The 26,524-nt window shown below is 42.5% G+C and overlaps 3 protein-coding genes across 7 annotated transcripts in view; 2 read left to right on the top strand and 1 right to left on the bottom strand.

Moving 5' to 3' along the window:
* Positions 1-22,464, top strand: part of LOC119555692 — a 64,184-nt gene extending 41,720 nt beyond the window's left edge. The window contains exons 4-9 of the mRNA XM_037867346.1: positions 7,101-7,296; positions 18,381-18,639; positions 19,009-19,253; positions 19,319-19,546; positions 19,612-19,763; positions 19,906-22,464. Coding sequence (XP_037723274.1) covers positions 7,101-7,296; positions 18,381-18,639; positions 19,009-19,253; positions 19,319-19,546; positions 19,612-19,763; positions 19,906-21,834 — 3,009 coding nt within the window. The 3' untranslated portion in view covers positions 21,835-22,464. The remainder of the gene's footprint in view (positions 1-7,100; positions 7,297-18,380; positions 18,640-19,008; positions 19,254-19,318; positions 19,547-19,611; positions 19,764-19,905) is intronic.
* LOC119555695 lies at positions 7,309-8,375 on the top strand. The gene has a single exon (XM_037867350.1). The coding sequence runs from the start codon at positions 7,399-7,401 to the stop codon at positions 8,146-8,148; it is 750 nt and encodes a 249-aa protein (XP_037723278.1). The 5' UTR covers positions 7,309-7,398; the 3' UTR covers positions 8,149-8,375.
* A 277-nt stretch (positions 22,465-22,741) lies between the features above and the next one.
* Positions 22,742-26,524, bottom strand: part of LOC119555690 (IQ motif and SEC7 domain-containing protein 1) — a 44,298-nt gene continuing 40,515 nt past the window's right edge. For all 5 annotated transcript variants that reach the window (XM_037867341.1, XM_037867345.1, XM_037867342.1 and 2 more), the window contains 3 exons: positions 24,838-26,135; positions 23,940-24,777; positions 22,742-23,815 (listed from right to left, as the gene is read on the bottom strand). In XM_037867341.1, coding sequence (XP_037723269.1) covers positions 23,343-23,815; positions 23,940-24,777; positions 24,838-26,135 — 2,609 coding nt within the window. In that variant the 3' untranslated portion in view covers positions 22,742-23,342. The remainder of the gene's footprint in view (positions 23,816-23,939; positions 24,778-24,837; positions 26,136-26,524) is intronic.

The raw sequence follows: 26,524 nt of genomic DNA, 5'->3' as shown, positions 1-26,524 counted from the left end.
TTTACAGTATGATATCATAGAGGGTAAAATAACAAATGATCACTAAAACATTTTCAAAGTTTCATATTATTTACAAAAATGTATTATTAAAACAGATATCCTATAAAATATCTACAAAAATATAAGATCAACAGGTAAACTAACTGGTTTAAATAACTGTTTCTATAATAATATCACTTTAGATTAGTCCTTCCTCTTCTGTTTTTAATCAAGATTATTTTAAATACCAACTCAGTTGACTAAGTGCAACTATAAAGCCAATCATGTATTTGTCATCTTCTTATTAAAAGGCACATTTTATTGCCAATTAATTACGGACACTTCCTCGTCGTAATTTAAGAATCTTTTTCCTGTGGAACTCCATCTCCAGAATCAATTTACTCTAGCTGGACAGTAAGATTCACCGGTTAGGACGGAAAGACACAAGACTTATGAGCTTCGGAACTCCGATACTGTTCAAATACAATTTCATGCAATCACAGGGAAAATAAAGAGAAAAAAGAGCCAAGCAAATTGATTTATCGGCACGCGGCTCTTACAAATGGGGAGAAAGAAAGCAGATTTGAATTGTTATTAACCCCTTCCCGTGCCCCAATCTTCGATTGGTTTGATTGGGTTTAATGAAATTGAATCGATGGTGCAATCGTTTAAGCGCAAATTTACTTTTTGTCGTCAGTGGGTTTAATTGGTTGGCGTGCGCCTTATGATTGCTTTTCATTAATTTCGATTGCAATCATCACCGGACTAATTTGATTGACAAACATTGAGCAGAGACTGGTTGACTTGCCGCTCCACCTGCTGCCTTTTTTCTACCCCTGCCCCACCGATTGCATAATTTTCTTCGACAAGGTCGGCCGGGGCCATTGGTGTCCAGTGGCAAACAACTTCAGTTCAAGTTGAAGCTCTCGTTTCTCCTTTATTTATTTATTTGTTTTCGGTCACGCCAGGGGACTGAGATTGCAGCACCAGCCAAAAAACATAAAAAAGAAAAAACATTATTGGCCCACGTACTTGTAGTTCAATCTTCATGCTTCTCGCCGCGTCTGTGAGATCATGTTTATTGGGGAGCTGGAGCTATATTTTTGGAAGTTCGAAAATAAAAAAGGCAAACGAATATGAAAGCTTTAAATTATTGTAATATTACTTTAATGAATAGAGAAAAAAAGTGCGAACAAATCTATCACGAGGTGATAAAAAATAGTGGACTCAATGAAATGATATTATTACTATATAGGGCTGAACAACATATAACTTTTTTTAATTTGATCGAGAAAATGCTTCTAGATAGTTACGTAACTAATAAAGACCTGGCTGACTCATCAAGATTCATTCTCTGTTGTAAATTTCCGCGTGAAAATTGAATTTCTCAAACTATTACAACTGTAACTCATTAAGTTAAATTCAATTATCTTCCCAAAAGCAATTACTCCATAATGATGCTACCCTGAAGCAGGTCTTAAATTGAGATGTACTAAGGCAGCAATTAAAACCTAGCTTACAGCCTAGCTTTTCACAATACACTCATACCCCTTGGGCAATCCAATTCTCATTAGTAACTTTGACAGCCATTTCGCGAAACTTGGTGGGCAATCTTTTGGATGAATACCCCCTGATCGCATGATTTGCCAGATTGATTGAATGACAAGGTTTATACAGTATGGGTAGTATGCTGCATTTAAAGCCAGTTGCGTGCTAAATGCTAGACACACTCATAGATACGGTGTTTAACTACCTGCAAGTGAATGACAGACACCGTAGTCGCAGTACAAAGGCCCCAAATAGACCCCAATGCCCCCTGTGTTCATTTTGGCCAGACATTTCAGCAAGTGCCAGCGAAGCTTCAACGCCGAAATACAAAAGGCAGCAACAATAACAATAAATGCACTAACAATGAAACCAAAGCACATAAAAAAAAATACGAAAAAAAAACTGCAGAACCGACTACAGGTGCAGTGGAAAATCTAGATATTGGATGGCATAGGGGGGGCTATGGGGTAGAATTGGAGCTGACTGCAGCACACTGGATTGTTCCCACAGTGCTCCCAGACGCCTTCGTCACCATCGTCGCCGCCCGTCAACCTCTAATAGACTTTTCACGCTTCGGTTTTAAATTGAGGTGCTGATTTTTACAGCTGATACCTTTTATATGCATCTATATGGTATAGTATGTAAATGCAGAGCGTATAAATATGTATGTATTCCCACTGTTTGTGGTGCCAAGACGTATTTGTGTTTATGTAAATAGATCGTTTTGTGATCCAAGAACTAGATCTGAAAAGAATTGGATTTATGCTGTACCCAGGTGCCTTGTCGATCTTGTTTATCTTACATGTTTAACTGGTTCATTTTGCTTTCGTATTTGGGCCTACTGGTGGGTTTCCTGTAAATAAATAACTTTATCAAAACATGTAAAATATTCCCTAATGAATTTATGTATAAGTTCTATTAATACGTGCCACGTGGGATGCCATATAAAGTTTCTTAGGAATGCCCCACATTGGGCGCCAAATATTACAATTGTAAGATAATTTATTATGTCTTAAATTTTTGGCTACCTAAAGAGTATTTTCCCCAATTACAATCAAAATATCAGGTATCTTTAGGTCTATAGCAGTTCATATGTTTTTCCCCATTTCCCTTTTAGGTTTTACTTTTTAGAAGTTTTAGCAATTGCAAAACTTTTTCCCACAAAACAGGCACATTTATAGGAAAGAGTTTGAGAGAGTTTTTTAGCTTTTCCAGTTGAAAGTTTTTATTATTAATTGCAACAAAAATAGCGACCGCAATGGGCTGCCAAAAAAGTTGAAATAGTTGCAGATGCGATGCCTTGCTAGATATCCAGGCCACAATCCATTGGATCTGTTTTTGTTTGGCAGGCAGAAAGGCTTGCAGTCGGGCAGGACTTTTGCCAACAGCTGTTCGTACATGCTACTTGTGTGTATTTTGCTCGGGGAAAAACTAATAAAACAAATCGCATGTTTAGCCAAGAGTAGTAGATATCTTGGTCATTGAACCTGGCATCCTGGCAACCCTCGATAGCTGACCAAAGTCAATGCCTGTGGGGTGGTGCGCCCCCCCAAATCCGATTTGGAATTTTAAGTGCAGTGCAAATCGAGTCCGAGAAAAACGCAGTCAGTCAGCCGTACACATCTTATTGCAAAGGGCAGGGTGGGAATGGGTAGTTTAGCGGAGGAAGTGGGCGTCACTCGGACATGGCCATGCAATTTGTATCCTTATCAGGACTAGCCGCATTGATTGGAACTCTGTTCGTCCTATAAGTACAGCAAGCCGGAGCTTCCGACAGGCGCTACGGTTTATAGACTCAACCCCCGGTTTTGTCTGGCACTTGACCAGAGCCAAATAAACAATGATGACAGGGATAAGGCACAAACAAAGGACCTGCAGCTGTCCTGGGGCGCTCATGTACAAGTTATGGACGTGAGAAATCCTCAAATAATTGGAAACGAGCTGGAAGTGCAGAAAAATACGAAGTGTAATCCTAAAAGTAATCAACGGGGAATAAAAGATTAAATAAATTGCATGGCCAGACACTGTAATAATTAACTCAGTGAGTCTTCGTCTGGCTTTGAACTCCCAAAGTTATCATTAACTTTTAGCATAATTGGGAATTAAAATATTAAATTATTAAATAATGAGCTATTAAAGTAATTAGCAACCTATCATTTTCTCGATGCGGAACGATTTAACACGAACTTTGACGATGAAAAATAATCAAAGCAATATTTTAAGACCATTAAGAAGCCATAATTTACGGTATAATATGCTATCATAATAAAAAGCTAGCTGAAATTTCTTCCACGCAGAACATTTTGAACTTTGTGGAGAAAAACCATTAGGATGGGTGTATACAACCATTAACATTATGAATTATGTAATTATTGGTCATCAATCGTCATCTTGATTGCCTCTGCAAATCTGTAAACTAGACATAAGGTATAACCATACAAATTACTAGATAAGTTGCCCTTTAAAATCTAATTTTTCCCATGATAGATATCAAACCGATTAGTATAAAATAAACGATTTTATTGCGCTTTAAACTGATTCCCAGGCAAAAGGGGCGTTTTCAAAAAAACATAAGCAACCAAAAATTTAATACGACCTCGACCCGGGCAACAAAATATAGCTTTGGTGGATATCTATAATGCCAATTAAGTTTATCTGTAACTTAAATACACACCTCTTGGTTATGGATTGAGTCCCCTGTCACCTTTTGAAATTCCTGCTTTGAATGATTTCGGAGAAATTCAAAACATTTTCATTTTCAAACCCGGTTGCTTCTCATATGCGAAATTAAATGGCGCCTTTTAAAGTCAAATGAAGGGTCCGCCAAACAAAAACGGCAAAATATGTGGTAGGGGAAGAAAAAAAAAAACACAAAGAGCCCAAAAACGTTTTGACTTGTGCCTAAGAGCTGCGGTCTTGACTTGTAGCTGCAACTTGATGTTGGCTGGTGGAAAGGTCAAGGATTATTATACTTCATCATAACTCTATTAAGCCCCAAGTCCGCAGCGGTTGGCAATCTCCGGCTTACGGGCTGCCTGACTGCGCATTTGTTTGTATATTGTTATTATCTTTTTATGCGGCACACACGAGAGATCTACAACGGCAGCAACTGTTGCAGCACGGCAGCAACATCAGTGGTTCAGCAGCAACCTCCCCACATGAGGCCTCCTGCCAACTCTTGGCTCGATTCATAAACTCCACTCCAACTCCCGGTGATAGTTTTGTCTTTGAGCATTACTTTTGTGGGAGTCTTGTTGCTTAGTTTTCTATTACATGAAATTAAGTAAAAGTCCCAAAACGAAAGCCGCCACCCGAAACAAAAAAAAAATCCAAACCAAACCAAACCAAAAAACATATAATAATAAAAGACATGAAACGACATCAAGAGCAGCCAAAAAGCGAAACTTCAAACTTCAAATTCAGCCCGCGGTGAAAATGACTTTCATACGCGCGACACACAGGTCGGCGTGAGCATTTGATTTGATTATTAAAAGTTTTGCATTACTTCCGAGAAACGAGAAACGCAGACACCTCGAAGCGCAGGTCCCAAACCAGATCCCTTTGATCGATGGAAAGCCTCTATAAGTAGGCTGTTGATGACTGTCTCTGGCATTTTGTCTCGTGTCTCACAATGATGCAGCACTATAATTATGGTGTTGGTTGGGGGATGAGCTGCACTATGGAAAAATGTCTTGTAAATAGTAAAGCCTTTCTTGAATTTTTTTAAAAGATTATAACTAGAGTAGTTGAACTCTATTTTACTGAAATCTACATTTTACTTTGCAAATATTGCACCTTAAAACTTTTATACTTAAATTAGATTATTGTATATCCAAAACGTATTTGGAACATTATGGTTTAATCAAACTTTCAATCAGCGCACGCAGCTTTCTGCCGCCACACGCACAGTATACAATAGTGAAAATTTCTTGATCTTTTTTCTTGACACAATTTGGAATTGTTAAAGAAGCTACTTTTGGAAATGTATAAGTTATTTATTTTAGAAAAATCTACTCAGCCATTTGAAATACCTAATAAAAAGATTTCTCAAGACCCAGTATTTTTCTTGAAAAAATTGGATTTAAGATGTTCCAACGTTTTAACAAAATTTAAATATCAAATATATCGCTATGGTGTTCATCACATCGGCTAGAATATTGTCTCAAGATACCATTAAATTCCTGGAAACCTTTCTTTCCCCTCTGATTTTCTCCCAGTGCACGATGAGCGCCACCTGGCGGCGCGTGACAGCCGAAGCCAAAGCAAAAGCCTGACGGGCAGGCAATGACGAGTTAATTTCTTCGCCTTCTCATGCATTAATTGAGCGGCCCCGGGCGGAAGGTTGGAATGGGCATGGATGGGCATCTTAGCCATCGAGATGGAGGCGGAGATGCAGATGGCGATGGAGAAGGAGGCAGCGGTAGAGAGTCATCCAACTTATATAAGCGGCATACCAGACCCAGGCGACATTAAAGCCCAAGAGGAGTGACCACAAGAAATGGCAATACCTGGGGGAAATGCCCGCCCCGGGATTCCCTCGATGGCCCATCGACACAAAAGGTCAAATCGCTCAAACTGGATGATGTTCATTAGCGACACAGAAAGCCACAAAGCGTGAAACTCCGGCGGCTACATCGATCTCTTGGCCTTTCTTTCCCAATCGTCGCAATCCTCCCTCATCCTCGATCCCTTTGGCTCCATTGTCCATGGCTTTTTGCTGTGACTCTCGACCCTTTTTGTCCGTGTTTACATCAAAAACGTGCCTCAAGTGTTCCTGTCACTGCACAAATTGGACATTTATTTGCTGCCCCAGTCACCACTTTTCCGCATTCCTCCCACTTTTCTTTTATTTTTTTGTGGCCTTTCCATGGAAACCTCTTGGCCAGAACGTGTTAAGGATTTCGTTTCGTTGCGATTCGATTCGGTTTGGGTAGCCCAAAAATAAATTCCCAGCAATGAGACGGCGGCTTTTGGTTCAACTTTATTTTCTTGTTTTTTTTTTTGGTTTTTATTTTTGTGGCGCCACCCCATCCCCCGCCTCTTTATACGGGGGCGTGGCAGCGATCCGCTTTAGCTAATTGACGGTTTGCCAGCCATCAGGTTAAAGCCGCTGCAGCAGCAGTTACCGCTTGCAACGCCCACAGATGGATGGCTCTTTAAGCCAGACAGCACCGCGCCAATTATGCCACGCGGTGCTCTGCAATTTGTCAATTAGCTGATGAGATGCAGACTCCCACTGGAAATGGATGTAAAGACCGGTAGAGACACCCCTTTTGGCCCGTTTCGTTGGGATTCCTTAAAGGGTTGTTCACTTTTAAGGTGTTTCCAGGTTTTAATGCATTTGGGCTTTTAGGATATGAATATCACATAAGTAAACAGTAAGAAAAATATTAAAAGGCGAGAATATATTGGGAAATATTTATTGGGATAGGTTAATCTATCGAATATATTTAATCTTTATAAGGTTGCCGGGCTTTTATTCATTGGAGAGGTCAACTTTCTCCAGTAACAGGCATTCCCTTTTATCAGTAACCATTTGCTGACCTTTGAATTTTGTTTTATATTTTTTGCAGAACTTCCTGGCGGCCAACGCGCAATGCTGGTGGAATGGACCTTTGACTGCTGCCACGAGGGCGCTTAAATACGCAGGACATGTGGCGCCCGGAATGCTGCTGGTTACGGCTGAACCCTGTGCCCTGGAGGTATTGCGAGGAGCCTTTGCCCGCAGCGTCCTGAAACCGCCAGCCACTTATGTAATCAGTTCAGTGGGTAAGTTTCCCCCTAGATCATAGCAAACCTAGAACTTGTATAATTTCGGAATTCGGTTAATCAAAATTCACAAATGTTTTGAGGGGATGAAGAGGAAGTGCTATGGATGATTCAGGCCAAGAGGAGTACGTCTCTGTTTCGCGCTACGATCGTCAACGGGAATTGGCCAAAAGGCGACTTCTTTTCTGGGCAAGACGTCTTCAACTGATGCCCCATGAGGTGGAAAAGATGTCGGATGGAGAACTCAATCAGAGATGGCAAGTCTTTAAAAGAGAGGAAGACAACTTTGACAATCGGCAGGCTTTGTTTGATCGCTGGAAACAGCTCCATAAGTTAAGATATCTTATGTATGAGGAGCAAAGGAAGTACAATGAGCGTTATGGACCAGATGGGGCCTCCATCTGGCGAATTCTGGCCATGGCCCAGCAGGATCTGGAAAAGAAACTCCAAATAGATAGAATTCGTGGCAGTTGCCAGCGTTTTCCCTCGCCCATGTGCCTCATGGAGGAGGAACGACAGAGCGGCGGAAACCAACTTTTGCTGGAACCCCTAAAATCCATCCTAGTTGGTTATGATTCCGATTCAGAGGATGAGCTAAGACTGAAAAAGGTCACTCGATATATACCTACAAGGTGGCCAAAACGGAGAAACCATAAACCTCTGATTTCCAACCCAGAAAGATATAAACAAACCAATGATTTCTGTAAAGAACCCTTTGAGGAATGCCAACTACGTTTCTCAAAGAAAAAATTCAATCTTCATGGTACAAGTGAAGACTCCTTTAAAAGCCTACGAGAACCTCCTCCAAATCTGGGCTTCTGTCCTTTCTGCTCCGAAAGACACCTGCGATAGCCACCTCGCTTCTGACCAGGCTAAAATAAATCAACAAGCCCAAGACCTGTATTAAACCCTGTCCACTTTGTTTTCCATATATTAATATACACAGAGGGAAAACAAAATGGTCCTCATGAATTTAATATATCCGCAATGATAAGTACATAATATTTCTGTTCCTTACTATACAATCAAGAACATATTCCACTTGAAATCCATAAATGTAAAACATTTTTAACTGCCCAGACCGTTGTTTTCAATATTTTTCATGTGTAATCGAAGCGACATGCACTTCATCAAATATTGATGTGTCTGGCCTGGGTTTATGGTCTCTGGTCTGCTCCTCTGTGCCTCGTTAGCTGTCAATTAAGTGGACACCTGTGCAGTTAATGCGATGCTGCCGTTGCCCATTTCCCATTTTCCACCTTTTTTCAACCCTCCCCCCCCCTCCAGTTTTTCACACTTACAACTGAAAAGGGGGATGGGGGCCAAAAAAGCCATTGAATTGATAAATGACCGGCCAGCCGGAGATCGTCGAAGTTGGGGAAACTCTACGGCCTTTGGCGAACTTTGTTTGGGAATTAATAAGCTGCGATTTGTGGCCACAACTCGTTGCAATATATTTATTTTCTTGGTCGAGGGGGGTCGGTTGTGCTGTCGGTTTATCTTTGTGAAATTCAATTGAGGAAATATCGCTGCACAAACAAAGAGCTGCTTTTAAACACACACAAAGAATTGCAGACTGAGTGCAACATATGGTGTGTGGCCTGCAGAATCCGCTGCATGTTTGCTAATTAACAACTGCAATGGCGTAGAACCCATTAACTGTTAATTACCATAAACATGACAATTCCATTGGCAAACAAGGAGACCGAACAATGTGCCGCATTAGATACACTCTCAAAGTCCTCTGGATCCACAGGAAAAGTTAAGTTCTTAAAGCGCAAAAAATGCCACAGAAAATTATATTTCAAAAAAAATAAATTCTTATTGTATTAAGAAATACAGGAATTATCAATAACACCATCAATAAATAGGAAGTGAAATAAATACAGGCATTTTCAAAAGACACCAACTAAGTATAACATCAAATTTGTTATCATACCTTAACTATATATTACTATCATATTTTTAGTAATATGAAGTTTAATTTAATTAATAAATTTTATTTAGAATTGTTTAGTAATGAAAAATAAAACATCCTGCATATTTTCAGAAGGATGATAAATACATAAACAACAGACATCAACTATCCCCATAAATAACGCCTTTAATTCATTAAACGAGGCACTTCACGAGTTATTTATTATAAATGTTGTGACCAAACATTGTTGGCCATTTTTATGGGCAATGTTTTACAATTAACCAGTCTTTTAAAATGTTGTCGCTTTAAATAAAAATAATATAAAAGACTGGCAGCTTGGGAATTGCCAATATGCATTAAATGCAAGCGAAGTCATAAATAATTGCCGCTTGTTTGGTCGCCACTTAATATATTTTAAAATTTTACAACTCTTTGAAGTTTAACAAACTGTAAAGTTTTGACAGGCAGTCAGCTTAAATGCCTTAAAGACTTTTCGAGTGTTTTCTATCGTTAGTCATTTCTACAAGAAGTAGCTGACATTTGTCTTATAGAGGAAAAGATTTATTACTTGCCGTTGCAAATTGTTGGCAAACAATTACAGAACGTTGATTAAATCGCATTTAACCGTTGCGAAGTGGGAAATAAATGCAACCATTGAAATGGCAGTAACAATAACAATATAACAAATAACACATTGCATGCAAAACAATCAATCAACGGCAATTTCTCGCTCAATTAGACAACAAACATGCCAAATAAATGCAAAAAAGAAACGAAGAAAAGCAAATTAAATTCAGTTTCGTGTTAAAGAGCCAACTTTGAGACTGCAGTTTTAGTGGGTGGGAAAACGAGGGGGAAAATTGTAGGAAAATCAGAGGAAAATGCCGTCGCTTGCCGCTTGGCAATTTGACAGAGGAATATCGGTGGAAGCGCCAGAGAAGCAAAGTAGACAAATGGCAAATGCAAAATAGCTGGAAAGCGAGAAAATTATGCAGTTTCCCAGATGCTGAGAAAAATAAGGAGATATCGGTGAGGAGGGACGGATGGATAGATAGAGAGCTGTCGGTAACTATGATGGCGAATAAAAAAAAAATAGTAAAGAGCCGCAAATCAATTTCATCACGATTTCTCGTCGCTCGGATCTTGCTGAAAGTGAAATGTGGCCATGACAGTGGAGAGGAGCCACAGTCATCGATGGCCGTCCATCAGATAATTGTAACTTAATATTCGAGCCATTAACAAATCGCAAGTCGGTAGAAATCAGCCAAGTCAACAGCAGCCGGGCGAGCATACTGCAAATTGCGAAAATCGAATGTCAGTCAAATGTTGCTAGTGGCAACCGCATGCAGATGGGACCCAAACATGAGATCACCGATAAAACTGGGAAAAAATTTGAGAAAATTGTATTGGAAACTTATAACCGAATGAAAACCTATATTTGTGATAATTTGCTAGTTTTGAAACAAAATTATCATATAAGTCTGACCATGCTGTTTACTAAGGGCCGATTTCTCAATGTCATGTTAACTTTTGTCATAGAGATAAACTTAATATTTTAAAAATAATTTAGTTTCTCGAATATGATGTTATGTTTTATCTAATGGGAAACTCTTAATGTTATATTTATTTAATTTTGAGGATTGTCAGTTGCAACTTCAAACATCACATTAAGAAAACAAATTTATCTTTACAAACAATTTAACTTCATGTTAACTCTCCCTGACAGATTAAAAAACTAGAACTTTAACCTGACATTGGGAAATCAACCAAATGAAACCAAAAAAATTCTTTAGGCAAAGAAAATGTTAAACCTTACAAAAAATAACTCATTCTAAAATAAATGTTCAACTTGTATAATCTTCTAGTTATTGAAAACTAATCAATATTAAATTAAACTAAAATAATGCATCTGTTAAATGAGTAATATTAAAAATATTAGTAATGTTAAAAAAATCACATCCAAGTCTTATTTTTTATGACTGTGCATTATCTTATTATTCACCGTTAAGCTTTTGGCCAATTTCTTGAAAGGTTTGTTAACCTTTGTGTATAGGGGGAGAAATTCTCTAAAGCGTAACCAAGTTTGCCAAAAAAAAAAAAGATATAGAAGAGCGGGCGATACAAGAGTCATTGTCATCGGCAGTCGTCTTTGCAAGTTCATCATCATCATGGTCGCTTGAACACCGCCCCTTTCGCCCCTTCGAAGAGCATTACCCAAGCGATTATTGTAATTTTATTGTTCTCTTTCTTCGGAGGCCTGGTCTCTTCCCCCTATTCTCCATAACCCTTTGGTTAATGAGGTCAACCCATTTGATTTTAGCTCTTGGTTACGCTTGGCGGATTTCTCCCCCATTTGGCGGGAAAGTGTTCTGCGGAAAATCTTTCGGTTCCACCATTGTTTTTCCCTTCGACGCACCAAAAATGGCTGGCAATTTAGCCAAATGCGACACGATTCTTTGGCTGACATTATCCCATCATCTGGGACTCCCAATTGGAGGTTGCACAACGAAACTCTTGGCAGGCTCCCAGGTTCAGGTCCACTAACCCCAAACTCATTGACCTTTAACTCACACACTTACAGCCCAAGCACAGGAACGGCAAAAAGTGTCGCCAACAATTTTTTGCCATTTCTCAGTCTGGGCCTTATTTATTTTCTATTTGTTTTTTTTTTTTTTTGTGGCCAAATCGTGTTGCTCCTTATTTGCCAGGCTATAAAGCCGGTGGTGGTGGCCCAATGTCCGACTGTCTGGCATTTTGTTGGTGTTGCAACCACGTAAATGTCAATTTGCATTTCGTGAGGCGTTGCATAAACAGCAGTCTACTACTGCCTACCAGCTCGCCTTTAGTATCCCCACAGCCTTGTTTTCAATTTGTTACTGATCTGAAATATTTTTATTAACAGACGGAAACAATTAGCGTCGCCTCAACGAACGCAACAAGCGCCGGCCAAATGTTAAAGCCATATAGCTCTCTTTCTATTTATTTTTTTGGTCTTTTTATTTTTACGTTTTTTGCGATCTGTGGACAGGCGTATCTGTTTCCTCTTGCCAGCGACTGCGTGGCCTTTCCACCCACAGCCCCCCGCAAAACACCCACCACCCCCAAGCGAAACGAGTAGAAAAACCAAAATGGGAAATTGAAAACGCGCAAAAAACGTTTCAGCCACAAAATCGTGATTGCCTTCGTTTGGCCGCCAGGCTATTTTGTTTTTTTTTTTTCGCTGCAATGCTCTACATGTTGATGAAAGGGGTGAAATGAGGGGAGGGGAATGAGGTGGGGGTAGGTCAACAATGGGGCGGATCTAGGGGGTGCTGATCCTGACTACTTATGTAAAAATGCATATCAGGAAGAGCTGTTTGGGTTTGACTGATAATTAACTCAGATCGGAGAAAATCAATCCAAACCAATATCTGATTTAGACGATTTGGTCATTCAATGATTTGTTGATTCGATGATTCAATGATTCCATGATTTTGTGGTTCGGTGAATCGACTACTCTATGATTCCTTGATTTAACGATTGGATGATTTGATTCCAGGATTCTATGATTTAATGATATGGTGATTTGATGATTTTGTGATTCGACGATCCGATGATTTGGTTATTCGATGTTTCAATGATTTGATGATTCGATGATTTTATGTTTCAGTAAATCGATGATTTTGTGATTCGATGAATCAATGATTCGATGATTTGATGACTTGATAATTCGATGATTTTATGATATGATTCGATGATTTGGTGACTTTATGACTTGATTTGTTTATCTAGCCTTCGTACACTTTCCTGGTGCGCTTCGTCACTACGTGAACTGCCGTCCACAGTAATACCCCTTTTAGTTTTAGGAAACAAACAAACAAACAATGACTAATGCCTCGCTGACGACTCGCCTAATTGTAAAATCTCAATAAAATACTCTCACTGATTTACTGATTTTTAACTTGGTGGCCCCTTGCCGTTTTGCCAAAAACCCTGTCGAGCTGGAGTGATTGATTAATTGCCAAGTGAAAACGAAAGACACAGTCTCTGTCCCAGATGACAAACTCCTGCCTACAGCTGGAAAAACTCTTTTTTTCCTTCGGCTTCATCTGCATTTTTACGCTCGGGCCGAAAAAGCTTAAAACCAAAAGACCGAACCGAAGCAAAACGAGACTTGCAAATGATAATAAATATGAAAAAGACGTGAAAACGATTGCCGCGATTTTCCCACCAACGCTTTATAGATGGTGTCTCAAAGGCAACCTGCCATCCATCCCCCCGCCCCCCCTGCTTTTTCCACCCCTTTCGATCGCCCCTTTTCCCCCTCTAGTTTTCCCCCACCTTTTCCGCCTCCTGGAGCCGCCTCCTTTTTGCCGCAGCTTCATCCGTCTTAAGTAGAGTGAAAGTGTTGCGTTTTGGTTCCAAATTGTGGCCACAGTTGCAATTGTTGTTGCCCAGGCTTATGTTATTGTTGCTTTATTTTTTCTAGTTGTTTTGTTTTTTTTTTTAGTTTTTGTTTTTTAAGTTTATTGCTAGTTTTGTGGCTGCTATTTTAGCCGGCGGACACATATCCTTGTGTTCAATCAAACCAAAGCGCCGTCAACGCGACTGAGTCTACATTTTTTTGGATCCCGGATTGTTGCTTTGGCTTTCGGAGTCAAGTGTTTTGTAGCTTGAAGGTTGTTTTCCACAGCCTCCCACTGAAGGCAGGCCCACCCCCTTAGACCCCTTGGCCCCCTTTAACCCCCCTCCCACCCCATGGGGCTCAAACATGCGGCAAACATTTTTAGCGCTTGTAGTTGCCATGAATTTTTATGCAAATGAAAAATGTTTCTTGCGATTTCCATTTTTTTGTTGTTTTTTTTGTCTTCAGCTGCTTTGTTTTTATTTTTTTTTTCTTCGTTGGCCATTACTGTGATGCAATTGCCGCGAGTAACAATAATCTTGATGTATGATTTTTTTTTCCTTCGTGGCTGTCTCTTATTATTAGAAAAAGAAAAAAACGTTAAAAATAAAGAGGAAATCTTGTGCGCCTATCGTGTTGTTGGCACATTTTCGCTTATACGAAGGGGGGTCGTATTTTGTGTTTGATCTCATAACCGCCAGCGATGCCACGGCAGCATCATAAACTTTTAACGCTGTCCATTTCGAAATAATCAATAATTTTTGGCTATCGATGGCAATTTATTACTATTTTTCCCCCTCAACCAGCTTTGTTTTCATTTTGTTTTTATGTTTTTTATTTTCTGGCCGCTGGGCAGCGACTGAAAGAGAGGAGCAAATAAATTAACACTTCCTTAAACGATAAACACCGAAATCCCCGGCGATATACTCGTACCCAGTCGGCGTTGGAGAAATGCATTTGGAAATCAAACTGAAATGCCAATTGATAGTGCCAGTGTCGCTGGTTTTGTTTTTCTTCTTTCTTTTTTTTTTTGCGGGGGCGTCACGAGTTTGCCTTTCGATTCGTTTATTAATTTTAATTGCAACGGGGTGGCAACGCCTGCCGGCTAATATCCAGCCCACGGATAAGCCGAACAAATTGCGAACAACACTCCCCCATCGGAGGATACTATATATACCTACACAGTATACTATCCACCGAACCATCCAACGAAAGTGGGTTGCGCGTGCTCGAGGGGCAGTTGGATTTTCAGGGGAGCCAATATAGCCTCAAAAGCCTTGATCTTGGCCAGGTTTTTCGATGTAGGCAGAGTGTGGTGTGAGTTCATTAATATGCAACATCTTTTATGCTGGTTTTGTGGCACTGCAATTGCTGTGGGGAAAATAAGAGAATTCGAGACAGCTAAGAAAAAATTGCTGGAATAAGTAATGGCATCTTTAGGGGATAAGTAAATAGACTTGATTTCATAAATAATACTTAGCAGTACGAGAATATTTATACGTTCCTATTTAATATAATATTCAAATACATGATCTACACAAAAAAGCTTACACTGGAATATTAATTCATTTAAAAATCAAGGTACTTACAGACAGTTGGAATCATATTCAAAGCGTTTTAATGCTTTTAAAGTTTTCTTAGATTAATTAAGCACCGCATGAAGTCCAACATGCTCTTTTTTATTTTTTCATATTTTGACCTAATTAAAAAAATCCTAAAGAATATAAATTATTACAACACTTAGGAATTACATGTATTAGATAAGGAAGCCATTAATTTGTTCAACTGAATTGCTTTCATATACTTACAAGTGGATCAAAAAGATAATAATGTATAATTACGTACAGTAATTACCAAAATACAACCATTTTTTAATGAACCCAATTAGTAAAGAGCAGCTTAAATGATTTAATATCAAATGTTTATATGGAGCCATAAAAATGTTTTCTTTAATAAACGTGGGCTGTTAGATACTTAAGTAATCCCCAGAGCTATAAATTCACAACAGCTTTAATAAGTATTTAAATTACACAAAACATTTCCTCGCCACATTTTTTATTAGTTTGACTTTCCCATTTATGGCCTTTTGCCGATATTAAATTTCATTTTAAAGCCCTGACCTTCCCATAGCCATAGCCTTCGAATATGTAACTAACTGCGCCCAGTGCCAAATGGCATTTCGAACTCTGCCCCCTCGGGCCGCAAAAAACATTTCAGATGACTGGCAGCATCTGGTGGCCGCAAGAGTTACCATATACGTAGATATATGACTTGTGTTTGCCCAGCCATCTCTCATATTTGTTTATCTAGCCCCAATTTGGCTACTGCACTGGCAAATTTATGATCAGGGCGTTGCTGCCAAACAGCGCCGAATGGCAAATTGCGGAGTGGCGAAATCAAATGGCAAATGTATAATAAAGAGGCGAGTGTGCCAGATGATAAGCGCTGGCAAATAAATCGCCGAACCGAACCGAAGCGATCCTAACTCGTGGCCAAGAAGGGAGTAGTGCAGCATCGCATCCATGTAACTGGCGGACAACAAATGCTCTTGGGCCTCGCCGAGATGGAGATTGAGTGCAGCTCCAAGTGACGCCACACACAAATGCGGCCCAAAGATTAATCGCTTAGCGAATTTGCAATGTGAAAGTGCGAGAGAGAGGGAAAGGCGGATTTCTGGCGACTGTTTTCTGAAAGACAGTTTACCAACTGCCAACTTCCCCACAACTGCAAACTCAAAACTGCAAGCTGCTAACTCACATAAAAAAAAGAAGGAAAACCAACTGCAAGCTGCGTTGGATATTGCCGCTAATTGTCCTTGACGACGGAGCATCCCACATGGCATTTTATTTTGTCTTTGGCTGATGGCGCAAATTGCTGCCGGGTATTGGTGCACTGAAAAAAATACATAAAAGCGATTTGAAAACAGTTGCAGCTTAAAGAGCTAACAGATTTTGAGAAATAAATAAATGTTTGTCTAACCTAAATATAACGATCTAAGACCTCAGAACTTTTTCTCTAACTTAAGTATAACGATTTAAGAATACCAGTATGGATAAGTATCTTAAGCTTACTTTATCCATAAAATATAAATGTTTTCAAAACGCTGCCCAGAACATTTTCTCTAACTTAAATATACTGATCTTAAACACCCAGTATCTATAAATATCTGAACCTTACAGTATAGTCCATACTCCCTCCAGTTTTTAGACATGTTTATAGGTATCTAATATAAAAACATAAACAATACAAACACATTTATAGGATATGAAGATATTACAAATTTTAATATTAACCAAACCTTTATGATTAAAATCGCGTGTTAGGAACGTACTGAAGATTACTATAATGGAAGCACCTAGCCAAAAATGGGTTGTTGTATTTGGTCTTTAAGGTACGACATCATGTCTGAATATAGAAATGAAGATAGAATATATTTATCTTTACCCTGGTTTTCTTCAAGGCCAAACATAAATGATGCAATGAAATATTTGGTTCGATATATGCTTATTCGTGTCCTGCAAAATGGAACTTTGCTGAAACAACAAACCTATTATCCTACTTATATATGTAGGTGGCATTATTCGCTGTGTAATTTTACAGCCGCAGGCTGCAGCGGAAAGTGAAAACTTGAAAAATTGATTATGCAACTGCCGCAAGGACGTTTGTGGCCAAGAGGCTTGCCTGTGCCCGTGCCTCTGCCACTGCCTGCATATATCTTGGCCCGGCCAAAACGGAGGTCGTCACACACTTGGTCTGATTTTGCAGTCATCGCACACCTCCAGCCCTCTCTGTCTTATGTCATTGTCTCCGTCTCTTTCCGCCCCTCTGTTTTATTATTGCAATTTTGAGGCATGCCACTAGACACTTGCCTCGGGGGCGTTGCTTGTCGTGGTTTTTTGCCACTTTTTTAGAGGTTAAGTTGCAAGTAGGAAGCGTTCGTGGAGGCGCATTTAATTTACGGGCACGATGCGGCACCAGCAGGTAAAAATAATAAAACGCCACCAAAGGTGTGCAGCGCTCTTCGCTTTGTTTTGATTTTTCTGGCCGATGGGAGCGCGTTTTAATTAAGTATACGCCGCGTGAACGATGCGACTCGCCATATAAGGTGATGCCAGCAGATGATGCTGCAATTACAGGGAGAAAAATGCTGTCAGCATGGGTCATTATTACCAGAGGTTTAGTTTGAACCAAAATAATCTTTATAGTTGGCATATTAAATAAGGATTTTAAATATGATTGATATATTTGTTATTGCCTAGCTCGATGTATAATAATAAATCTTATCTTATCTCAAAATGAAATCTAAAACCTTATTACATTAAATATTACATTTTCTGAAATAAAAAATGTAATTGATTTTCAAATTATAAATAAATTCTTAGTGCAGAGCTTAGATTGCGTAGTGATTTAATATTTCTTACTTTTTTTTGGGAGCCATTGCTTCGACAGTCATCTCATGCATAATCCAGCAGACTCCGCTTGACCTCCGGGCAACGGAGAGGTCAAACTTAAAAGCCAAACTCAATTCGGTCGGTTTAATTACCCCGTCACTCGAACGTGGCCAAAATGCCAAGCGAGCCAAGGCAAGTCTCCCAGGTGGCCACCCAAAATGCCAGCGAAATGTCGAGTTCGTTGGAAAAAATGCGAGCAAGTTTAGGTGACCAAATGGGGCAGTCGTCCGTCCAGTGATTAGCCATATATGCGGGCCAGTTGCACATGTTGTCTTGTTTTCATTTACTTTTTTCTGACCACACCATTTTCCCTCCCCTTGACATTTTCCAGGTGACATTGACGATTGCATTGTGACGCCAACGGTTCAGGGACAGTTCACGCCGCTTCCAGAGGCACTGTGCGATGTGATCATGGACCTCACCGCCGAGGGCCAGTCGGCCACCATTGAGCATGTGCGCGGCAAGCTGGGCGCCCGCTTCCCCCACATGACCACGCCCGCCACCGAGGTCATCTACGACTCCCTCGCCCAGCTGATGCAGGAGCAGAAGATCTACCAGACCTCCAAGGGTTACTTTATCTTCACGCCAGAGTGAGTTTGTCTATAGATCAATTTTTTATAAGATCATCTCTGAGAAATTTTAGTTTTATTCCATCTAATATTTGAGATCAATGCATCTGTAAGATTAACGACAGGTTTTATCTGACTAAAAAGTCTTAGCTAAAGCAAGTTCGCAACTTAATCTTTTGTTAACAGGCTACTTATATTTTTGAAAATTTATCATCACATTGAGAAAACTATAAAATCCTGTACAGACATTGAGGAATCGGCTAAGTCAAGCGATTTTTTAAACAAATATAGGGTTTTTTATAACTGCCATAGGGCCATCATGAACATTACAAAATCTACAGAAAGTGTAAAAACTCTATGCAAGGGAAACTAACTCCTAATCTTCTCCAGACGCCGACGCAGTCGATCAAGGCCGCGCAGCAATCACCACCAGCTGAATGGAAGCCTGGCCTACGGTCATCTGGCGGAGGAGGAGCAGCAGCATGGCGACGATGTGGTTCCCCAGGAGGCTCGCACCATGCTGATGTCCAATTCCGAGGCTCTGCACTCGCTGTACGGCGAAATCTCAACGGAGCGGGACGGCGACCTCACCCACCAGTGCATCCAAACGAATCTGGCGGATGTGATCTGCGGCGGTGAGTGCACCATCTTAATTGAATCAATCAATGCTATCTGCAATCGATCAATAAATACCCAACAGGCAATCCCAATGACAAGATCATCTATCCAAGGGCGGCGAAGCGACGCAGTGCATCGTTTCCGACGCCGCGCAGCTTGGAACGCCGGCACAGTTTGCGGCTCTTTGGCTCGTCGAAGCGCCTGCAACGCTGCGCCTCCACGCGAAGTCTGTCCAAGACCTACGCCCAAACGCTCAATACCACGGACAGCAGCAGTTCGGAATACCAAAGCACAGATTCGTCATCACCCAGTAAGTATACATCTTTAATATATATACAGTAACTTTTCTGATCGAAGTCCTTTTCTTTATATTAGAAAAAGGATCTTTGCTCTCACGCCTGTTCCGACGCAGCGGTCGAGCCAAGCAGCGACAAATTGAAACCTACTCGGCCCAATTCCCTCCAGCCGAGTGGTTCAACACCAGAGCCGTTCACCTCCACAGCGTGGGCACCCAAACGGCCGAGCACGTAAGCAGTTTACTTCAACTTACGGTTTAACATTATTCCGGCATGAGCTCGTCGGATGGGGGTAGCACCAATAATAACATCTGAACAAATGAACCTACAATCTTTTTAACTACCTCTCGTTTTATTAAATATCTCTCCCCAGGACTTGCCCGTGGCCCACACGCTGTCCAACTCGACGTTCTACGACGGCTCGGAGCTGAGCCAGCGCTCCTCGACGTTGCCCCGTCGCCATCGACGCCACATGTCCAGCGAGTCGACGTTTCTGATTTCCTCCAGGGACTGCTCGCCCATCCGCCGCCGATCGCCGGTGTACTGCAGCAGTTCGCTGCCTCGATCCACGCAGTCGATACCGGCCACCACGGCCAAGACGAATCACTCGTCCCGCTTGAGTCATGGTCACGGAGGATCGGTGACGCCAACGCCGCCAAAGACGGCACAGAAGTCGGTGATCGGGAAGCACATCTTCGAGAGCTCGCCCTCGCGTTCCAGCACGCTGAAAGCGACGTCGGCAAAGCGCCACACGGACGGACTGATCATCAACAGTTGTCAGGATAATAAGGCCACCTACCGGAGCAGCCTGCAGAGCAGTGGTCCCTCGAGCCTGGAGTCCTGCAAGACCACCTCGATGCTCGCCAGCGGTCCATCGAGCATCGACAGCGGCAAGGTGTCCTTTAGCCAAAAGACCAGCGGCCACTCTAGTCTGGACTCGCAGTGCTCCACCAATACGGCAGTGATAGCGCCATCTACCAGCAGTAATGGTGGGAGTTCTCGTTCGATCCTCCTGCTAAATGGTTCCCCTCGGGGGACACCACGTCATCAGGCCATGAGAGCACGCGTAGCCGAGGCACAGGCGCAACGTCAGAGAGCCAGCACGCCCAGTCGCATTCTGGAGGAGATGATCTATCCAGCGGGCGGAAGTAATGGTGTGCCCACCTCCAGCAGCAATAACTCCATCACCCTACAGGTGACCACCTCGAATGGGAATCAAAGCATCCCGAGCACCAAGATCTTTGTGCAAAACTCACCCGTAAGGAGTGTTATAACCCTGGAGAATGGCAAGATGCTGGAGAACTCGAATGTGTTCATCATCAACAATGAAACAATGACCAATGAGCGGGGCGAGATCATCAAGAAAACCTTGTCCAAGCAGACTTCGGCTGCTCCAGTGGCCACGTCGACGCCCGTCAAGCCGGAAACTGTTTCCGAACAGCCACTCAGCGAAACGGAGGCCAATTCCGAGACCTGCGACTCCATATCCTTCATCAGCGAGAGTTCCCCGGAGAACACATGTGCCGTGGAAGCTGAAACTCCAGTTTATGATGGCGGAAAGTATGCGAAGAATACAAATAACGATGCCACCATGAACAACAGCCGGAAACTGTGCCTCCAGTTGGCCAATGGCATTGCCTACAAGAACAATGTGCTGAAGAACGAATCTCAGCCAAATTCACCAAGTGCAGATGCTCCTCTCAAACTGGCGGCGCTGGCCAAGCAGGATTTTGAGATTGCCGGCTCGGTGGGCAACCTGCATTTCTACGAGAAGAGTTCCAAGGATGTGGGTGCCTCGCAGAGCAATAACATGATGATGAACAGTAGCACGGACCTCAAGAATCTGTGCTATGAGTCCGTGAAGTGCTCCATGAATGGCGATGAACTGGCTCTGGCCCATTTGCTGCACAAGTCCAGCAATCCCCTGGGTAGTGAGCCCAATTTGGCTCTTAAGGATCTGGCAAATGATAAGTCCATTGATAAGGAAGCCATTGATAGGCGTCTCAGCTTGACCAAGGAATCCTTGGAGCAGGGAATGGGCAGCGTTTTGGCCAATGGCGGCGAGGAGCTGTATAACTTTCCCAGTCTGACCGACCTGTCCTTCAACTTTACATCCCTGGCGGCGAGAAAGATTCTCCAGGGTGTGAGCCTCAACAGCATTGATACCCTGGTGGAACTCAATATGGCAGCAGCGGCGGCGGCAGCGGCAGCGGTCAACAATGCGCAGGAGAAGCAGCAAAACAACCAGCCCGCGACGGCAGGACCAACTGCATCCGTTTGCACCGATTTTGGCATGGTCTAAACCAAGGACCAGGGACCTAATCCATCCCAAAAGGCATCATCTCCGCCCCAACAGAGATCATCGCTGTGGGTATACCGGAGAATCTTCGCCTCTTAGTTTAATCAAACGAAAAACCATAGGGTCTAGATAGGAGTTATCTACTCTACGCATTTGGCAAGCAACTCTTGTGTGTAATTTATTACAATTTGATTTCCCCATTCGATAGCAGCAATTTGTATGTATTTTCTTTAGGGTTTTATCGGAAGCAAACTTTTATTTACAGTGCCAAAATACGTTTAGATTAATTTTAATGCTTATTATTTCATATGCCAGTTCGTATTTCGCTTTCTACCACAGAGACACCGCCAAGCGGCTTCTGTTTAAGCAATCCGATTTATGTAAAAATCCACAACAAAATACTATGTGTTATCCTTACTTTTGTGTACATTATTCAAAATAATTTTTTTATACTAACAACGCCCAAAATGCAATCCTATCTATACAGACACGAACCGTAACAGAGATGTACTACGATCATAGAATTTAGCACTTAAACAGAAATACAATAATTTTGTACAAGGCCTTAATTAGTAAAGTCAGCAATAATACAAAATAAGTTGAATCACTAATAAAAACGATATAAACGAATGACGACAAATGTATTTGATTGGGGAATAAGGATCATTTTGAGGAAAATCTGTAGTCTATATATAGTCCCAACCATATCCCACCAAATAAGTAAAAGCGATCAACTGATCATTGGTATTATTTCCTTTCATTTATTGAAATTTTTAAGTCTTTTGCTTTTTCATATACATATTGTTTTGTTTTCATATACTTCGTGTTTGTTATACTCGTATTTAATATTTTAGGTTTTGGGTAGTTTTGGCTCTATAAATATGAATAATTATAGCTAATTGCTTTTAAATTAATATTCAGGGTATATACACACACACGCGGTATACACGAACTTTATTTTTAGTTACACAAACATAATGTCGGGTAAAGAAAATATATAATATACATAGCGCGCACTTAACGTGGGGAAGGTGTAATAACACCTATGCTAATAGAACTACATTCATAAATCGCTTTTGTAATTCGTAAAGGATTAGATCGAATAGGGGAGGGGCATAGAAGTTGCCCAGGGGAAAAATTGGTGTTTTCAAGAGTCTGGACAAAGATTAGAATTATACAATTGATACATATGCATATTTAGAGAATAGTTATCATAGATCGTGGGTGTATTATATTATGCGGTTGTATATACAATTAGTTTTAGAAACTTATTTTTAGTGTGTAGATAGTGTGAAACAGGCAAAAGTTTAATTTATATACATTAATATTAGCAGAGAACGAAGGAACATTTAAGAATTCACTATATACTCGTAAGCTGTGTGTGGGTTAGGTGTTGAAGAAAATGGCGTTCGGTTCGTTTCGATTCGGATTATACAGATATTTCATTCTATATGCTATATAGATTTAATAATTATCGCTTTGCTCAATAACTAAAATGTACAATAGATGACTTAGACCTCCGTCGACCGTCCGTTTTCATCCGTTCGCGAAGCCTTTCGCTCGCGTCCCGGTATTCGGCCAGTAAGTGGCTGCGCCTGAGCCTGAGCCTGAGCCAGGGCTTGAGCTTGGGCCTGAGCTTGGGCTTGAGCCTGGGCCTGCGCCTGTGCCTGGGCTTGCATTTGTGCCTGCTGCTGGAGCATTTGCTGCTGCTGCATAATGTAAGCGGCCTGCGATTGCTGAACAAAGTTGGCATGGGTATATGCCTGCATTCCCGGAGCTGCATACACATTGCTGGGCGTGGCTATTGCCGCCGTTGGCTGCATGTTAAATCGCATCTTGGCTGCAGCCGCTGCATTGGCTGCGGCCGCAATCGCAGCGGCATTTTCCCTCGAGGCGCTGGAGTTGGTGGTGGACTGGAACGAAATGCTCATGCCGCTGTCCAGGGAGCCAACGCTGCCTCGTCGCTGAGGTTTCTCATTGCCAACTGGAAGGGGATACAAGATGGAGTCAGTAAGGTCTATCAAAACTTATTATAAATAATAAATTAAACATGCTTTTCTAATTAACAAATCATTTTATTTAGCAATTTAAGTATGAGGTGAACTCACATTGCTCATGCATGTCGAGTAGGCTGTTGCTGAGCGCACTGCGCTTCAGCTGTTGCGAGGAGTCAGCGGAATTGGGAGCCTGCTCGCCTGCCGCCTGGGATCCTGGCTGATAGGGACACGGGCAGACCTCCACATCGGCCACGCCACTGTCACGATTCTCCGCATTGCCGGGTGCTCGATTGCGCGCCGATTTCTGGCGCTCCAGCTCGGCCTCAATGCGCAGCGACTCCATTTCGTCCATCTCGCTAATAGACTCCTTGAGATCCTCAGCAAACTTGCAGCGATCGTGTTCGTTGCGGGCATTGAAGGTGATCAAGATCTTGCCGTCCACCTTCTGGGAGAGCTGAATGCAGAACGGATAGTTGGGCATGTCCAGCAGCGTGACAACGGTGCCGCACAGCGGAAAACTGTTGCGGAATGTGTACGTCACGGAGGTCTTCTTTTTGCTAAAGATTTTGGTAATGACCAGCAGATCGTTGAACAGGAACACCTCGCGCTGATGCACACCAGGTCGTTCCTTCTTGTTCACATCGGGTATCTCGTATAGCCGGCAATAGCAGACGAGGCGGCGATGGGGCAGCGCTAAATTGGGTTTCTTGCCCACAATTGTGGCTTGGACCTTCATGACCTGGGTGACATGGTCGCTGCCGGGTTTGAATTCGTCGGACTTGACGCGATCGTAAATGCCCATCAGCATGTCCTTGTCGATGTCATGACAGTCGTCAATGCCCCGCAAGTTCTTGATAAAGTCCTCGACGCGCATGCGACGTTCTGGCTTGAGATTTGGCGTGTGCAGATCCGTGTTCAGCATGATGATGGCAAAGGCCAGGACAAAGATCTGTAAGGAAGTCAAGAAAGATTAGGGAGGAACTATATTATATTAAACTGATAAACCTACCGTATCAGATGATCTCAGTCGCCCCACGATGTCCGCGTTGCATTCACAGTAGCGTTGCGAGAAGATCTCCATCAGACGTTCAATCTTTTGTGCCTCTCCAGGCATGCGGAAGTAAGCCTGGAACTTTCGCAAGGCCACATCCACCTGGCGACCGGACAGATCCAACTCCATGGCAAAGCAACTGAGCACGGCCATGTTGAACTGGTTCTGCAAATTGCCCAGATACTCGCCGATCATTTGCCGGGACAAACCCTTGCGGGTGATGAGGAATCGCGCCACGCCCTGTGGTGTATTCTCGAGGAATCCCCGCCTGATCAGATAGGTGATGCCCTTCTCCGGCTTCTTGTTGAACAGATTGAGTCCAACGCGATACTGCCGCTTGCGTATCGTCTCCGACATCTTGTAATTCTGTGCCACTCCGGCGGCAGCCGCAGCCGCCTGCAATTGCTGCTGCTCGTGTTGCTGCTGCTCATGCTGCTCATACTGAGCGGCACTCGTGTGCGAGGAGATGGCATGGTCATCGGCTGGGGGTAGTCCTCCTGCCGCCGTGGCTGCTGCAACGGCAGCCTGCATTTGTGCGGCATAGACGCCGGCTCCTCCTGCCACTCCAATGCCGCCAGAAACCGCACCCGCTGAATCCGCCGAGTGCGTGGAGAACTGCTGTGAGCTATTTAGCGCTGTTCCCCGCTTCCAGGTGTGTGGTGAGTTGCTGCGATCCGAACCCAAATCGCTATTGAGGTTACGTTCGGCCGAGGTCACACTCGAATCCGATCCGGAACTCTGCACGGAGGTCAGGCTGCCATTCTCGGCGGTCTTGCACAGGCCATTGGTCCTCAGCAGGGAAGGAGGTGGCGGCGTCTGGCGTTGCAGCAACAAAAGCTGTGTCTGCTGCTGGGCCGTGATGGAGCTAGTGCGTTTGGGCACCTCTGGCGGCACCTTCTTGCTGCTGCCACTGCCGCTGCCACCGCTACCGCTGCCTGTGCTGCCACTGCAACTGGGCGTGGGCGTGGTGCTGCCGCCTTTGGGTCGCATATATATTTGGGCCGCCGAGTAGTAGGGCGTGTGCGGGGAGTGGCCGCTGGTGTTCACCCACGAGGCATTCAGCGAGGTGTCCGCCGAACTGGCATAGCTCAAATCGTGAGGCGATGCATGGTAACTAGTGTAGTAAGCCGCCGCCGTGGGCAGTGCCTGGGCATTATAGTAATGCGGCTCGGCAGCGTGCAGAAGGTTCACATGCGGATGGGAGGTCAGAGCGGATGTGCTGACGGTCGAGCTGGATATGGAGGCGGGAGAGGCTCCTGTAAATAAAGAAAGGGTTAGTGAAAAATTCTATAAAAGTAATTGGAATTGTTTGCCAGTCAGGATAATAGTGATTTTGCTTTTCTAATTGACATACAAAACGGCTTCATTATTATTACTTTGATAAGACCGAAACACTTATTGATAAGAGATCAAAGACCCCTCTTTAAGGCCTACCATATCTGGTATTGATTGATAAAACAAACTTGAGACGCAAATTTTGTTTATGTCTGGTAAATGTTAGCACTAAGAAAGAAAAAGGTCTTAATGCTCTTAAAAAATATATATTACAATGTTTTTGGTTTATTACCTCAATAAATTATATTCGCGAAATGCCCTTGTTTACTTTTACATTTCAAATTAACCTTGGGCCTTTCCTCAGATCATT

Source organism: Drosophila subpulchrella, chromosome 3L (genome assembly GCF_014743375.2).
Source record: "Drosophila subpulchrella strain 33 F10 #4 breed RU33 chromosome 3L, RU_Dsub_v1.1 Primary Assembly, whole genome shotgun sequence".
Classification (NCBI taxonomy): domain Eukaryota; kingdom Metazoa; phylum Arthropoda; class Insecta; order Diptera; family Drosophilidae; genus Drosophila; species Drosophila subpulchrella.
This window is presented reverse-complemented; position numbering and strand designations above follow the sequence as displayed.

Excerpts from the sequence above, each read along its gene's own strand:
- LOC119555695 (XM_037867350.1), top strand. The coding sequence starts at position 7,399 with ATGGATGATTCAGGCCAAGAGGAGTACGTCTCTGTTTCGCGCTACGAT.